This window comes from Puma concolor, chromosome E1, assembly GCF_028749965.1.
Source record: "Puma concolor isolate L17-30 chromosome E1, mPumCon1.1.hap2, whole genome shotgun sequence".
In the NCBI taxonomy this organism is placed as follows: Eukaryota; Metazoa; Chordata; class Mammalia; order Carnivora; family Felidae; genus Puma; species Puma concolor.
The window spans coordinates 44,245,737-44,263,198 of NC_141680.1; the positions used below are offsets into that span (position 1 = coordinate 44,245,737).

Here is a 17,462-nt window from a genome sequence, read left to right on the forward strand (position 1 = left end):
TCACACAGCTAGTGGCTGAGCCAATATTCAACCAAGAAGTCTGGTTCAAACAACTGGGCTTCTTAAACAACATGCTATCTCTACTTTTAGTACAGACATGGGGCTCCATCCCTGATTAGAGCTTCACTGTCCAATATGGTAACACTAACCGCATGACTACTGAGCACACGACTCATCTAAATTGAGATGTGCTATAAGTGTAAAATACACACTGAATTCCAAAGACTTACTTTGAAAAAAAATACATATATACAATATAGCATTAATAATTATATCGAGGGGTGCTTGGGTGGCTCGGTCAGTTAAACATCCGACTCTTGATTTGGGCTCAGATCATGATCTCACGGTTCATGAGTTTGAGTCCCGTGTTGGGCTCTGAGCTGACAGTATGAAGCCTGCTTGGGATTCTCTCTCTCCCTCTCTCTCTCTGTGCTTTCCCTGCTCATGTGCTCTCTGTCTCTGTCTCTAAATAAATAAATAAATATTTTACAAAAATTATTATATGGATTACATATAGAAGTGATTTTTTTTATATATTGAGCTAAATAAAATATACCAAAATTAACATCACCTGTTTCTTTTACTTTTTTTTTTTTAATGTTTATTTATTTTTGAGAGAGAAAGAGAGAGCAAGAGCCAGGGAGGGACTGAGAGAACAGGAGACACAGAATCTGAAGCAGGCTCCAGGCTCTGAGCTGTCCACACAGAGCCCAACTTGGGGCTCGAACCCACGAACTGTGAGATCATAACCTGGGTCAGTCGGAGACTTAACTGACTGAGCCACCCAGGCGTCCTTCTTTTACTTTTTAACACAGTTACAAGAACACTTCAAATGGTATAGCCAGCTCACTTTCTGTTTCTGTAGGGCAGAGTTATAAGATCTCTCAGCCCAGTGGAAAGACAGACAGACAGACAAGATCTCAAATAATTCAAAACCAAGCGAAAACGCGGTGTGTGTTCTGAGAAGTGAGATCAAGGTGGTATAGGAACCCAGGGAGGCTTCCAGCACAGAGTGACAATTCCAGAGGTGTGCAGGATTCCACCCCGCAGAGAGAAGCAGTGGGGACAGCAAGTGCCGAAGCAGCAAAGCAGAGGGAACACCAAGTCCACCAGGGAGGCTGGGACATCTAGTGCTCCTGGGGGAGCCAAGGCCAGTGGACCTCTGACTTGGGGGTGGGGGTGGGGAGGGGCTTTGTGGGGCCAGGATTCTTGGCAGCATGGAGCTCCAAAAACTGAAAGCTGAGGAGGGCCTGTGGGGACTGGGGAAATGGCCAGCAGGGAGGCTCTGGCAGGGTGGGGGGAGGAAGGGGGCGGGGCAGCGAATGGCAGGTCTGCCACCCTCCGCCTTGCTGCTCCCCGAGGGGAGTGCAGTGACCCGACTCCTCAGAGGAGGTCGCTGTGGGAGGATAACTCTTGGGGAGCATTTCCTGCCTCCGGCTTGGCTCGCAAAGGCTTCCTGCCCAGAGATCCCAACACTTGACCTCCCTTAAATGTTTTCCTCCTCCCAGGGGCAGTGGGTGGCCAGGAGGACCTCACAGGCTTCTCAGGTCCAGAGACCCAAGCACCTCAGCAGCAAGAAGAGGCAAGATCCCAGGTGTCCCCACGTTTCACCTCCCCCAGCCCTTCTGAGGAATCTGGATTTCAGGCCTCCCAGTGAATCTCCTGGATAGATTCTGGAGGGGCTGACCCTGCCTTCCTCCCCTGGGGGCAAGGACCCAGCTTTCCTATCTTTTGGTCTGTTTACTCCTTTGGGCCCTTCAGCTCTGAGTGGGAACTCACATCTCTTCTTCATTTATGGGGCACTCTCCCCCACCCCCCCACCCCCTGCCGCAAACAGAAGTTGGGGGATTTGAATGGGAAAGGGGCCTACGTGCAAATTCCACAGGAAATAATCCTAAGTGATTCCTTCCCTAGAACCACCTGGCGCCTCTGTCTACAGTTTCCTCCCTGGTTGTGATGCGAGACCAGGCTCCAAGAATAGGAGTTTTGAGAGTCCACTGAAGGTTGGTAAAAGGGGCCAGATTTTTCTCTCTTATTTCCCAAGCCTAAACCATGCCCTCCCCACACATTTGTGTGGGTGGTGTAATATCAGTACTTAAAATGGAGGAGCCCCAAAACAACCCAGCTCATCTCTGCTGCAAACCTTGGGCTCTGCGTCTAAGTCACCCCTGTCCTATTGCTTTCTTAAATCCTGGAGACCTCTAAAAGACCACACCAGCCAGAAATCCTGGACTCCTCCAAAGCAGCTGCACTGAGAGCTGAGAACCCCAGGGGAGCCTCAGTCCCTTTACCTGGCCTTGTCCCTTGATCACCATCTGAACCACAATATTGGTATCTTGTCCCACCCTCCACATACTCTTTAAAGCCGGAAGCAGAATTCCCGTAGAGGATCAGTCTTCTCTTCCAGGGATTCTCACTCTCCATCCAAGGAGGAGGAAAGGTCCTGTAGGTTCAGGGAAGGACAGGCCTTCTAGTGCAGACCCAGCAGGACAACATCACCACCTCTCCCCAGTCTGGAGCGCCCACTGTGCCTAGGGCTCCCCCTGGTGGCGTCAGGAAGAGACTACCAGAGACTTGGGCAGAAAGTAGTTACCCTGGAAGAAACCACTAATGGGGCTAAAAGGCTTGGAGACCTCTCTCCCCCCATTCCCTCACTCGTACCCCAACCCCACCCTTCACAGGGACCGGACACCAAGCAGTGGATTTGTGTGAGCCTAGAAAAGGGCCCTGAAATTCTTTTTCTCCCCTTTCATTTTCCAGATGGCACCATCTTCCCACTGCCTGGCTGGAGGTGAGTCCAGGCTCTGGGCTCCCAGCCCTACACGGCGGTGCCCTGAGTGAAAGGGGGAGCCCACTGCAGTGTCAAGGGTCAGGCCAACCAGGGAAGACTTTCCTGGAGCCAGGGCCTCCTCCCCTCCCTCAGCACCCTGTGCCCTACGCCACCAGCTCACACTCTCCCAGTCCTAAAATCTCTTCCTTCCATCTCTCACCCCTCCTACTGATCCAAGATGTAAGCCTGACTCGGAGAGGGGTGGCAAGTGGGAAGAGAGGAGGCAAGGGGCCGTGTGGGTTGAGGAAGGGGTCCTCCAGCCCTCGCAAACCCTGTCCCGCCCCGAGGCGCCCCTCTGGTTGCTGGGTTCCTTGGAGAACTCTAAGGAAGCCGACAGACTAGCCGTGAGCTGGGGGTGGGGCAGCGAGGAGGAGACTGGTGGGGAGGGAGGAGGGGAAGGGAGCCCAGGCGTGGAGGCCGGGTTTGGGAGGTGAGGGGCTCGTCCCCCCTCAGCCCTGTGGGTTGCAAAGAATTGCTAATTGCAACTAAACGAGGCCTCGGAGTGGGGGAAGGGGCAGTCTCTCGGCTGTCAGGGGCTACCGCCTCTTTGAGTGCCCGGGGAAGGCCAGGCCAGCCTGCTCTTCTCATGTAAAGCAGCTTTTTGTCTGGGGGAGCCAGGGCTGGGGCCAGGGGCTGGGGAAGGGGCCCAAGCCATTAGCAAGCTTCTTGTTCCCCAGAAAGGGAGAAGGGCACCGATGGCTTCTCCGAGTAAGGACACCCCCTCCTCCTCCACGGCCGAGCTTTTTATGGTGGGGCTTGATGGGGTGCTGCCCAGCAGGAGGGGGTGGGCCTGGGATCCCAGCACCCCCCTTGCGGGGCTGTGGGAAAAAACCGAGCACAAAGAAGGGGGCTGGCCCAGCTGAGTTGGGAGACAGGGCAGCTCTGATCCAGGGATGCCCTGAGCTTGAAGTACCCATTGCGGGAGCCCCTTCCCAGAAAATAGCCCTGGTAGCCACGTGTACCTTATCTGGTCAGCTGGGCCCGGTTTCAGACTTCATCCCCTTTTCCAGCCTTCTCAAGGTCTTGTTCTGGAGTGGGAGTGGGAGAGGTCTTGGGGATCTAAGCCTGAGCCCAACCAGGGAGGAGAAGGATCCAAACCTCTGAAGAAATCCTCTAAACGTAGGAACCCTGGGGCCAGGTAACCTTTTAAAGACCAGAGAATCTTGCCTTCTAATTTGGATGCACCATTTTATAAACTTCTATAAACTTGGATGTGAAATTGCATTACCTTATAAGCCTCAGTATTCTCATCTATAAAATGGGGGCAACAATAATACAATGTTCTTAAAGTTCTTTTGAGGTTATAGACATGCAAAGCACCTGGCTTGGCAGTCCCCAGTTCTCGATGTGTTCCCACCCCTTCCTGGGAACATCCATCCTTTTACACACACACACACACACACACACACACACACACACACACACACACACTCCAGGGATGATGGGGTCTGGGTACTTCACATTTATATAGCACTTTACAGTTTCCAGAATGCATGTGTCAGCTCTCGGACAAGAAGCACAAGTGGAACAGGTCTTTTCCCCCACACAGTGTGGCCTCCAAGATCCCAACTCACACATTAGACAGCGGAGCCCAGGGCCAGGGTGAGACCAGCCCTAGCTGTCCGCATCCAGGCCTCTGCCCAGGGTCTCTAGGTGACAAGAGCCCCTCCTGGGCTCTTCCCCTAAATCCATGCTCCTGTGGGAACTTCGGACCATGTGGGGCCCCTTCATTCTCTTCCACATTGGAGGTCCTGAGAAGCAGAGAGCTGTCCCCTCCTAGCTTGGGAGCCTCTGAGATGAAACCTTGCATGTGGGAGGCAGCCCAGGAGGGGACAAGGGACAAAATAGCTCAGTAGTCCATTCGGTCCCTCTTTCCCCCTTCTGACTAAAAGTGTGCTAGTTCATCCAGGAGTGTTGGCTAACCTTCCTTCCTCCCTTCCTTTTGGGGGCTCCATGGAATCTCCTCATCCCAGTATGTTGCCCTGGCTGAATCCCTATTCTCCCAGCACCTCATCCAGGTGGAGAGCGCTGACCCCAGCCCGCTAGACACCCTGGGGATCCTCATCCCAGAGGGCCTACAGCCAAGGGGCTCTGGCTTTGGGCCAGTGCCTTTCTTGCTGCCTGGCTCCCTCCCCACAGGCCCCTAATCCCTCTCACCCAGCAGGAAGCCCTTAAGCTGCCTTTTCAGCGGCCTTCCCCAGCCCGCTGTGGGCTCTGTGCCTTTCTATACCAACCTTGGCAGGAGCTGTGTTATACAAGCTGGAGAGAGCGCCCCTGCAAAGAGGTCATCGTGCCTAAGGCAGCTTCCAGCTCCAGCAGCCTCTCCTCCCTGGTCACCTCCTAGGGGTTTCGCCCCATCTGATACACTGGCTGGGCATCCATGGACACGGACAGCCCCTGCTAACTCACGTCAAAGCCCCAGGCTGGGTCCAGGTGAGGGTAGGAATGCTAGGGGGACAGTGGGCAGGAGGCCAGGGTCTGGGGAAGTGTGGCAGACAGGAGAGGCCCCTCTGTCTTTGGTCCTTTTGGCTGGTCCCTCCATCTTTCCTCTGATTCTAGCCTCTGCCCTCCACTTCTCCAAGTTCATTTACAGCCTCCGCGGACTCAGTTTGCAGCCCAGGCTAAGGATTGGGAGAACCTCGCCCCTGGAGAGCCTAAAGACCCTCCCTGGCTCACCATAACCTACTGTATCAGATAAGCAGAGACAGAGGCCAAGCGAGGGGAAGAGAGCATTGGGGGGAGGGGACAGACTGGGTTTTTTTTCTCTCCTCCAGGGTTATATTTGGATGACTGGAGTGGGGGCCTCAGAATTTGCATTATTCTGGGACAGGCTTGGCTTCAATCCCTACCCCCCCCCCCCCACGCAATCCCATGGCCCTTGCAAGTATACTCTTACCAATTCTGATTTTTGGTTTGGAAAATATAGTCCTTATATAGCCTAGTCCCTCCCCTGCCCTCAACCCTTCCCTCCTCTCCCTCTCCAGGAAGAGTCCCCCTGCCCCCCCACCACCACCACCTCAGCCCCTCCCTGTAGCCCAAACCCCAGCCCTGCTTCTCAGTCAGCCTCCCACTCAAGGAAGCCAGGCTTTCGCTGGCTTGAAGTGGTTAGGGGAGAGTTGGGGGTGCCTCTGGGAGGTCTGTTTGTAGTTCAGATTCTTCTCATTCCAGGCTCAGCAGGCTCTCTCTAAGGGAAGGGCCTGGGGTGGAGCGGGGGGAATCCTTGGGGCACCAGCTGCGGGGAAGGGAAGCTTCCTGGGGAGAGGAGGGAAGTGTTTGTTTCTCCTCCCAATGACCCCCATCCACAAGGTAGGACCTGCCCCTCCCAATTCCATCCTTGGGGTCCCCCCTCCCTCAAGCTGCCTCCACATTAGTGCCCCTCCCAACAAAAGGAGACATTCAGAGGAGAGCTCAGCTGAGGTCTGATCTCTTTCTTTGCTTCCTAATGAGTTTCTTGCCTTTTGGGGTGCTCACCCTCCGGAAGAGCTGGGGAGAGTATCAAAAGAGGGATGCCTGGAGAGTGACTGAGTCAGAACCAGCCTCAAAGAAGACTTGTTACTTTGTCCCCCAAACTGAAATCTGCTGTAGGTTTTTTGCCGAATCCAGCATTAGTGTATGTGTCCCTCCAGTATGTGTCCCTACTGCCAGATCTTAGGCCACAGAATTCCTCACGGGTTACTCAGAGGTGACCCAGCCATGGAGGAAGCCTCCCAAACCCCTGAGGTCTTAGGAGTCTGACACCTGCCCCAATTTTTCTCCTCCTGGCCGCCTCTACCTCATCTAGGGAGAGGAGGAAAACAAATACTAAAGACTTGTATTGAGTGTCCATTGAGTGAAGTTACTGCTCACTTATGACTGGTCCTCCCAACCCTTTGAGAGAGCAGATTCACACCCCTCTCTTTCCGATGAAGAGTCTGAGCTCCAGAAAGCTCAAGTGGCCTGTCCAGGGAAGGTAGTAATGAGGTAGAGAGCTGAGATTCAAACCTCCTCTCTCCGCCTGTGGAGTCCAGTGCTCGGCCCCAAGCATGCTGCCCCACGAGTAAGTCTGTCTCATGTGCCTGTGTTCAGGCCTCTCTGGGTGATCTATGTTTGACATTTGCTTCCAGGTTACAAAATAGCACGTACCACCCTAAACTTCCTTTCCCAAAGCAGCTGTCAATACAGATCCATTTTCTTGTTCACTCCTCGCCTCAAGGGAACAATGCAGATTTATCGTACCCGTTCTGCAGATAGAGAAACTGACACTCAGAGAAGCAAAATGATTCACTGAAGGCCAGAGAGGTAGTAAGTACCAAGGCCAGGACCTGAGCACTTTGGTCTCCCCGGGGCCGCTTCATGGGTTCCCACCATCATATCAAATTTGTTTTTTACCTTCACTTCTCAGATCGGGGACCAGAACATATTTACAATTCAGTATGGCTTCAAGAAATTGGATAATCTTGCCAAAACTGGAGGATGGAAACCTGGACCTAGAAACCTGGCTTGCTTACTTCTCCTCAGAGCTTAGCTTCTTGCCTCCCTAAATGTGGGTTCCAGAGATGGGCAAAGCAGTCAGGGTTATGGGCATTGGACTGGTGTCCAGGCAGGATGCTTGGATCTCTCAACTGCCCACCTTAGGGAGTTCTTCAGTCCCTGTCCTATTTATAGAGGGCATCGATTCACTTAACAGATGTTTACTGAGCACCTATTATATGCCACCTCTTATAAGCACTAGGGTATGCACAAAAACTAAGATACAGTCTCTGCCCTCAAGAGACTGTCTTATTGTGAGTTGGGGGTAGTCAGACATACCAAGTGCTAAATGCCACAAGATAAACAGTCACCCAGAGAAGTGCTACAGGAAGGGATCTTAAAGGATTTACAAGGGTGGAACCAGTGGAGAAAGTACTTAGAGTATGAAAGTACCAGCTGTGCTGTCTCGTTCATAGGTGAAGGCAGGATTTGGTGCAAGAAACAAAGACCATTTTAGGAGGGTTTTTTTTTTTTAATGTTTATTTATTTTTGAGAGAGAGGGAGAGGGAGAATGAGTGGGGGAAGGGCAGGGAAAGAGAAGGACCGAGAATCCGAAGCAGGCTCTGCCCAGTCAGTGCAAAGCCCAAGGTGGGGCTGGAACTCATGAACCATGAGATCATGATCTGAGCGAAATCAAGAGTCAGACTGATGAGGGAGCCTGGAGCAAGCTGAGGGCAAAGCACAGGCTAACAGCGCCTCCACCCCCACCCCTGCCCCGTGGGATGTGTGTCATATGTGGGACACCCCTGGCTGCCCAAGAACAGGAGCAAGGAAAGATAGCAAATGGTTGACTGATAGAGATCACGGTCGTGCAGGACAGGCGTCTCCTTCAGTTTACAGATCACTTAGTAAACAGTAAGAAAAAGGCAACCTTATCCATAGCCTAATCTCCAGAAACCTATAGACTCTGTTTTCTAGAGCCCCAATATCACCCTCATCAAGATGGAAGGGGGTTGGAGTGCTTGCCATGGTGATGTGGGAAACAAAGGTAATGGAAAAATTAAATTCCCTTACTGCCTACAGCCCCTGATGAGTCCTTGAAACAGGCAGAGAGACCTCCCTCTAGGAGTTCAGCTGCCTCAATGATGACACTTCGCTACGGGCAAGGGCAAAAGGGAATTTTGGCTTAACATTATCCTGAACCCCCTCCCCCAGGATCCTGTAGGTCTACATCAACATATAAAAATTCCTCTGGAAACTTCCTTTATCTCAACTCCCCCAAGATATATGCTGGCAATCATACTCCAAGCTTTTGGCGCTCTGATACACGTCTGAAGGGTCTCATGACTGAGGTTTTACTGAATGGTAATAAATGGCATCTTCCTTACAACAGCTAGACCCTCAAGGTCCTAGAAACCTTGCTTCCAAAATTCCTTAGAGACTTACGGTGTCTCTAACCTTGAGGTACCCAACCTAACAACCTGAGGGTATACAACAAGTTACCCCTCACAACACCAGCACAGCTCTTTCTGCCCATGGGTCCTGTCCCCGAGCTTTAATAAAATCACCTTTTTGCACCAAAGACGTCTTCAAGAATTGTTTCTTGGCCTTCGGCTCCGGACACCCCCCCGTCATCACCCCAAAACCTCATCAAGATGCTCAACCTAGGGGCGCCTGGGTGGCTCAGTCGGTTGAACATACGACTTCGGTTCAGGTCATGATCTCGAGATCTGTGAGTTCGAGCCCCGCGTCGGGCTCTGTGCTGACAGCTCAGAGCCTGGAGCCTGCTTTGGATTCTGTGTCTCCCTCTGTCTCTGCCCCTCCCCTGCTCATGCTCTTGTCTCTCTCTCTCTCTCTCTCTCTCTCTCTCTGTCAAAAGTAAATAAACATTAAAAAAAAAATTAAAAAGAAAAGATGCTCAACCTACTGAGCAACCCTGGCGCCCCTAGATGCTTTATGTAGAAGGTGCTATGAACCGACCTGTGTCCCCTCATTCGTATGTTGATGCCCTAACCCTCAGTGTGAATATATTTAGAGACAGAGCTTTCAGGAGGTAATTAAGTTTAAATTTTCTCTCTTGACAGAGAAAGGCCTTGTGAACACAGGGAGAAAACAGCCACCTGCAAGCCAGAGAAGAGACCTCATTAGAACGCAACCATGTGGCAACCTGATCTGGGACCTTCAGAACAAAGACAATAAATTTCTGTTGTTTAAGCCATTTGGTCTATGGCATTTGGTTTTGGCGTCCAAGCAGACGAAGACCACGGGGAAATAGGTGCCTGCCAAATTGTTAGATGGACTGGAAAAGCAGGACTTTATAATGAAGCCCCAGAAACGATGGTCCAGTAGGAGCCCCTACCTCTGCCGCAGTCGGGGGGGAGGGAGAATGAAGAGACTACGGCTGGAACTAATATCATGGATGCAACCCCAAAGCTCCACAGGAATCGGTGCCAGGCTTCCACCACCGTCCCAGACACTGAACACTGTGGGTGCTGCCGCAGGAAGACCCCATCTCCAGGGGCTGGCCTGCCAGCAGAAATAGCAGAGCAACAAGAATGCAGTCTCATCACCCTCCCAACTTTCAAGTCCGGAACAATGCACTTTGCATCCAGACCTTAAGCTGCGAGGAAAGCTAAGAGATGAGTTTCTTGGCTTTCCAACCTCTGCAAGTGCTGGAAGGTACTAGAAGGAGGTGGGAATGGATGCTGGGGGCCGGTCCATCTTGTCCACACACTGGGGCAGTGGGGGTAGAAGTTAATGCTGGAAAGCTACGTTGGGGTTAGAGTTTGAAAGGTTGTTGAATGAGTTTGGAGTGGGGGACGGGGCAAGACTGGGCAGCTGCCAAGATGAAGCAAGGCTCTGAAAGCTAATTCAGGGCTCTGGAAAGCAGAAAGCTCTGGCGTGTGCATAAGAATCACTTGGGGATTATCAATTCTGATCATTGGCAGGACCCAGGAATCTGTATTTCTAATAGGAAAATCCTGCCCCAGTGCCCCTTCTTCTGTGATTCTGATGCATGTGGACCCTAGGCTTTTAGGAACATTGTCCTGGGACAGGAGCTCTGATGGGCAATTCCACATAGTACAGTGAGCTCTGAAAAGGTTCCATTTGTCTGGGGCACAGTTAGCCCGGTTAGCGCCTTCTTCTCCTTCCTGAGAGCTAGTTCTAAAGACCGGATGCTTGAACCCTGAAAAATACCAGTGATAGTGGGAGTGCAGGGGCAGGGGGCTCTGCTGGAACCCAGGAGTCTAGGGATTTAACGCATCCCCCACCCCCGAAAAAAACCACCCAGGAAGAACTAGGTGGTCAGTCAGTGACAAGCACAAGCATCTCTTGGAGCTGTGGCTCACTGTGTTCTCCCTGCAGCCCCCGGCACTGGTGTTCAGGACCTTTGGGACCCTATTTTGATAGCAGAGGTCAGACAGTGCCTTAAACCCTGGGGGGTTCAAGGATTTGACAGAAAAGGAGCAAGCTGAAACAGAAACAGGGGACAGGAGAGGGAGGAGAGAGCTGGCTGGCCCTGCCATCCAGAGTGGCCTGGAGTCCCCACTCGAAGCCAGCGTTGTCCATAACCCACACTGAATCTCAACACAAAACAATCGATTAACATAGATTTTCCTTTTCTTTCTCATTTTCTTTTCCTGGTTCTTACTCGCCACTCCCAGGCCCCAGCCTCCCCCCCACCCCCACCCCCAGCCAGTTCAGAGGGCAAGGCCACGGACATGAAGAAGACCTGGCCTTCTCCTGGCAGCGCCCCCAGCCCAGCGCCCCATCCCTGGGGAGAGTGTCACTTCGAGCCAGAGCGGGGCCAAGTCTGTGGGGCTCACAGCCTGCACTGAGGACACTTCCTCCTTCCTCCCCAGGGGTACCCTTCCACACCCAGCTCATGACACACAGGGCCCCCTTTAGAAGCTTCAGCAGCCCTATTTAGCCAGGGTCCCCTGGGCCTTCCTCCTTGGGCTGGTTCTCCCAGGAGAAGCACAGGCTTTCAGGCTGGGGGAGGGAGTCAGACTTCCCAGCCCCCAGTTATCACCACAAAGCAAAGTCCAGGGAAAGGGGGGGGGGGTGTTAGAGAGCCAGGTCCTTGCTAGTAAATCAAAGTTGGTTTCCCAGATGGAGCTGCAGCCGCTTTGATTTCTCAAGCCGCCCCCTCCCCCTCTGCCTCCCCTCACCCCCTCACCCCCAGCTCCACGGTTTCAATTCCTCCCTGAAAAGCAGTGGGGCCTCCTTTCAAACCAGCCCAGCTCCTCCAACTCCCAACTACAGCTTAAGTTACAGGAAAGAGAAGGGGGAGGGGGTGAGGTGGCCCAGCCTGGAGGAAAATGAGAGAAATTCTGGGAGAAGTGAAGGGGGCAAGGGAGAGTGAAAAGAAAGGAAGAATGAGAGGGAAAAGATAGAGGAAGTTAGGAGATGGGGTGCAGCCAGTAACAGAAACGTGTGCCCTATGGGAACAAGAGGAAACCCCACCTGGGAAGCAAACCTATCTTGGTCATCCTTCCCCACGTGAGCATCCCCCTGATGACTGACTCCTCCACATCCACAAGTCTATGATTCAGGCACTCCCATTCCTCTCCTTTTGGCATTAGGTTCTAGAAGGTTCCAGGAGACAAAATATCTGACTCATTCATTCCCAGAGACACTTATTTCCTGGACCGAGAAGGCAGAGTCTCCCCCAAGAACCGCACTAACCAAACTCAGCACTGATTTTTCAGCTTCATTTTCCCCAGTCTGCTCTGAGCAGCTGCCGGCACCTTACTCTTGCTTGGCCTAGGCCTGGGCGAATTAAAGTCCTTAATTAATAGATCATCTGTTATATCTGTTTAATCCTTTATGGCCCATTTTGCCATCCAGAGACCTTGGGGAAGGGTGCTAGAGAGATAAAGGGCTTAACAGCTATACTCTGCCACATCGCCCTCCTCCTCTGTCCCCAGAGCCCGGAGCAGCCTTGGAAATTGGCAGGGGGTGGGGTGAAGTACCCCAAAAGGGGACCTCCAAGTGGGCAGGGAATGGGGGCTCTGGGAGTCCTAGGCCTGATTTTTTCTGAGGCCCATTTCTAAGGGCTGGTTCCCTGAGAGCTCAATGGAGAACAAAGTTCTGGAAGAGGAAATTAGGCGTCTCACTTGAAGGTGGATTCCAGGTCTTGGTGGCCAGACTCTGGGAGAAAGGAAGAAAAGGAAGATTCTTGCACAGCAGAGACAAATACTTTGTGGGTTGGGGGAGGGGTGGCCAAGTAGACTCTGATAGCTCAAACCTGTTTTCCCCATCGGGAGTATTTTTGCTTAGAGAATAAAACCGTTGAGGATTCAAAGTATCTAAAATTGTGTTCTCTTCCTCAGCCCTTCCCTCCTAAACAGGATTGAGGAAACAAGGAAAAGATGCCTAACCTTACCAGGGCCGATGAGCTAAGGTTTCCTTAGCTGAGAGAAGATCCCTGTGCTCTGAGCAGGCCTGCGGTGTGTTGGATATTGCCAACTGGTGGTCTTTCACTTATCTGTAACACACAAGCCTTTCGAGAGAGGGCAGTTTCCATGATCCGAACATACTATTCCCACAGCTCCCCATATCTGGCCCAAAGGTAAAATCAAGAAATGTTTTTATGATCCCTTTATACAGATGAGGGAGCTGAAGCTAAGGAAGGAAAGGTGACCTACCCAAGGTCACTCAGCAGACGTGGGCTGCAGCCCAGACATTCTGAGCCCCAGACCAGGTTTCTTTCCTTTCCACTGGCTATGTGCTCTATTCTCCCATCAGGCTGAGATTTATGCTCTAGCAGACCATCCCGCGAAACGGGGTGCACGGTGTCATTGCAGCGGGGGCACTCAACAATCATTCCAGATATCAGATTTGTAGGTGGAGAGACGATTGAGGCACAGCAGTGCCTCAAGATTTGGAGAAGTGGCATTGGCACTGTGCACTGGGGACACTTAGGCTCCCGGCCTACAGGAGGAGCCCAAGACCAACCAGAATGTTCCTCAGGGCTGAACAGCAGTCCCTCTCAGCAGCAGGTGGCAGACTGTTGCCCCCTAGACTCGAAGTTTCCTGAAGCTGGAGCATAGGTCTCTACAGACGTCGGCTGCTTTACATATAGTAGGTGCTCAATAATTTGTTGAATTAAGAACAATCGCTATTATTTTTCAAGCTTGTAGCCTAGCATCAGGTCAAGTTAGTGCCATGCTCTACCTCATTTCATTGTCACAACTGAAACAAGGTAAACAAAAATTCTGACTTGAGGCTCTCAGGCTCAGAAGAAACAAATCTGTGACATTCACATGTTGGCTGGAATCTCTCTTCTGGCCCCACCACTCCTTCTCAGTCTCCCTCCTCCTCAGCCCATGGTCCTCAACGTTGGCATCTCCGAAATTTCGGTCTTCCCATCCAATCTGCCTCCCCTAGGTGATCTCAACTACTCTTACAGCCACAATCATAGGCTACAGCCACCAGATCTAAATCTAGCCCAGAGCTCCCTCCTGGGCCCTGACTTAGAATATCCACCTGCGTTCTGGACACCTTCCCTTGGACCATCAGCTTGGACTGGCTCGACTATGCTCATTATCCACCCGGTCCCTGCATTTCCTAGCCTCCTTAATGACATCAGGGCATCTAGGTCAGAAACCTTGGTGGGCCTCCTCCCTTACTTCTCTCCAACGACACCGCTTTGGTCCAAATGATGCCCTCACCATCTCTTGCCTGGACTTTGCAATCTATTCCTAACTGGTATCCCTGACTCAGCCAAGTCATGTTGCCCAGGGCTCCCCAAATGCACCATCTAAAGCTTAAGCATGACTGTCTCCCTTCCCCACACTTCAGAGCATCTCCATCGGCAGGAGTCCAGATTGGGTGCACAATATCTAAGGTCCCTGCTTATCTCCTTTGCCATCACTCTCCCAGATGTGATGCACACAGATGTACACAGGGCTCTAACAGGGCCAAAATATGTGCACACTTGTGCTCCTGCCATGTCCTCCACCACGCTCTTGGACACGCCATTCCCTCTGTTTGCAATGCCTATCCCTGCCTGGAGATGGTGGGTTCACATTTCTACACCTAGCACCTTACGTATGGTCTGCAAGGCCCTGCAGATCTGGGCTGTCTTTACCTCATCCTATTTAATCCTCCCCACAATTACACAGTCCTCCACTGCCCTCCCCAACTCAGATTCCCTCCTCCATTGTGCTATCCCAGCATAGACTTTCCCTCCATAGCAGTGAATCCTGTGGCAATTTTGCATCCATGTAAGAGACTATGTGATAAATGTGAGTGCTGATCACTAGAATGGAAGCTCCACAGGAACAGGGGTTGGGCCTGGTGACCAATACAGAGTTGTTGTTTTTCATACATAGTTGTTAAGTGCATAAAAGCACACAATTCTTATACACGTTAGGGGCTGTGTGGTGTAGGAGACAGTAGCCAGCTTTAAGAGCCAAGAAGGCCTGGATCTAAATCTCAGCTCTGACACTTACTGTGGGACCTTGAGAAAGTTGTCAAATCTCACCTAAGTTCAGATTCTTCATCTTTAATTAATTAATTATTTTATTTTATTTTTTAATAATTTAAAAAAATTTTAATACTTATTTTTGAGAGAGGGACAAAGCACAAGCCGGGGAGGGGCAGAGAGAGAGACAGACAGACAGACAGACAGAATCCAAAGCAGGCTCCAGGCTCCGAGCTGTCAGCACAGACCCCAAAGCAGGGCTTGACCCCATCAACCATGAAATCATGACCTAAACTGAAGTCTGACCCTTAACCGACTGAGCCACCCAGGTGCCCCAATTATTTTATTTTTAATTGTAGATTTTTCATCCATAAAAAGAATGCAATACCTACTTTGTAGGGATACACATAATGTATGTGCAGTGCTCAGTAGGAGCTCAATAAATGGTAGCAGTTACCCTGTGTCTCCAAGGATGTTTGCTGAATAAACATTTAATTCATGTAACTTCTTGTTTTGAAAGGTTCTTTTTTTTTTTTTAATTTTTTTTTCAACGTTTATTTATTTTTGGGACAGAGAGAGAGCATGAACGGGGGAGGGTCAGAGAGAGAGGGAGACACAGAATCGGAAACAGGCTCCAGGCTCTGAGCCATCAGCCCAGAGCCCGATGCGGGGCTCGAACTCACGGACCGCGAGATCATGACCTGGCTGAAGTCGGACGCTTAACCGACTGCGCCACCCTGGCGCCCGGAAAGGTTCTTAATGATTACAAAATGTATTCTTGTCATTCTGAAATTGCTTTGGATGTGTAGTCTCATGTTTTAAAAATCTGTTGACTCATTCCCACTTTGCAGATGGGGAAACTAAGGTTCAAAAAAGTAAAATGACTATCTGAGTTAGGGATCAGGTCCAGGTCAACGCTCAAGCTAATTAAAAAGCAATCAGAACTAAGTGCTGTATCTATCAAATGACATCATATAGTGTTTAAACTGAGAGAATCTATTAATTTCTTTTAGTTACAAATCTGTAGTTGAAAGGTGGCTTTGTGTAAACGTTTGTATATAGTAAGTGCTGTACGGATAGAACCGTGGGTAGACGTGAGAGTGCTGTGGATACACCCGAAATCTGAAGATACAGGTTCTGGTCCTGTTCACACTCCAGACCTTCACGTGAAAGGCAAGAGTAATCATGAATTGTCGCGATTTCTTATTTCATGGAAAAATGCTAGCTACATGTAAGGTCTTAGTAGAATCACTCTTCCTTCGAGACGCCATAAACTCTTGAAGGGCAAAGGGCTGCTGCCATTTCCTCCTGTGTTGCCTACAACACCTCCCAGAGTGGTTTGAAATTAGAAGATTCGATAAAAGTGTGTTGAAGGGATGACTGGTTTTCTGGGTAAATGAAAGAATGTCTATTATTTCTTTTTTCCACCTCCAGCTCCCCCTTTGTGGGGGCGGCTGGCGAAAGGATAACTGTCACTCAAAACTGGCCCTAGGGCAGGAAAACAAGTTTGTCGTGGAAGGAAATTGAAGATGCCGCGTTTCTATTGGAGATTTACTCTCAATTTCCTATCAGACGGTGAGCTTCCTGAGTGGAGAGTAGGAACCTGTCTTAACTCATTTTTGTTTTCACTGCTCTGCTCACAGGCTTGGTCCCAGCTCTGGAGATGTGCTGGGATGTACACTAGGAGGGGAGATCCGAAAGAGCAGCGCCTCAGGCGTGGTTCCGGCCTCCTAGAGTACAACTGTCCCATCCCCAGCCAGCTCTGCGACCAAGTGGTCTTGGGGTGGGGGGTTGGGGGGGGACTGGAAATGGAATGGAGAGTGAAGGTGCATGCCTCTGATTCTGAAGGAAAATATTCTTCCTAAAGTAGCGAAAAGGCAACTTCTCCAGGGTCCGATAAGGAACACTTTTATGTTGTAAATAACTTGAAAATCTGTTTATCATTCAATCCAGAAAAAAAAAAAAAAAAAAGAATCCTGTCAGACCTGGATGTATTGTATGTATCTACTTAGAATTTTTTTTCTTCTGCCCACCTATTCCTTTCTTCTTTCCGTCTCTCAAATTTCTTTTGTTGTTGTTTTTAAAGCAATCCTTTTCTAGAACGGAGCAGGAAACAGCTCGCCAGGCTGGGAGGATTTGGTTTGTACTGAGAAGCAAAAGGGTTTCCTTTTGCTTTCCAAAACTCAATTTTCTTTCTTCTTTTTCAATGCCACTCCCCCCCCCCCCCCCCCGCCCCGCCTTTCCCTCCGGAGAGACAACAGAAATAATTGATCCATCATCCAGCATCAGGCCCTGGAGATTTACATGCAAATCCCCCCATCCTCCCCCCCCAAACCTCTTCCCAAATTTAACATCCTAGGAGAAAAAAAAGACCTTGCTAAACTAGTAGGAACCCTTCTAGCCTACTACACATCCCCAACCAGGTGAGAGATGGGGGGAGGGGTGGGTAATCCTCCACAACGCCACCCCCCCTCCGCCCCCAGCCTCTCTCTCGCCACACACGCCACCTCTTTCTAGTGTGGAATCACTTAAGGTTTGGGTAAAGCTCCCTCTCTCCCAGGAGACTGTATCTGGAAGCTTTTAGGGGGCGGAGGCAGAGGTAGGGAGAAAGGAGGCAAATTCCCCCAAACGGTCTAAGAGAGTCATCTCCTCACTCAAAACTGCCCGTCACCCCCCACCCCCCCCACCATTAACTTTCGATTAAGACCTCCTCGTTATGGCAACTAAACTTTACTTTGCATAATTAAGATT

The 17,462-nt window shown here is 50.8% G+C and overlaps 1 protein-coding gene and 1 long non-coding RNA gene across 2 annotated transcripts in view; one reads left to right on the forward strand and one right to left on the reverse strand.

The window, feature by feature from the left end:
- Positions 1–10,777, forward strand: part of LOC147574392 (uncharacterized) — a 32,879-nt gene extending 22,102 nt beyond the window's left edge. Inside the window, exons 3-6 of the mRNA XM_086687523.1 lie at positions 1,509–1,594; positions 1,915–2,003; positions 2,761–2,791; positions 9,364–10,777. Of these exons, the coding sequence (XP_086543649.1) occupies positions 1,509–1,594; positions 1,915–2,003; positions 2,761–2,791; positions 9,364–9,554 (397 nt within the window). The 3' untranslated portion in view covers positions 9,555–10,777. The remainder of the gene's footprint in view (positions 1–1,508; positions 1,595–1,914; positions 2,004–2,760; positions 2,792–9,363) is intronic.
- The window catches only part of LOC147574393 (uncharacterized), a 91,072-nt gene that overhangs the window by 1,466 nt on the left and 72,144 nt on the right, over positions 1–17,462 (reverse strand). The gene's annotated exons all lie outside the window — the stretch shown is intronic.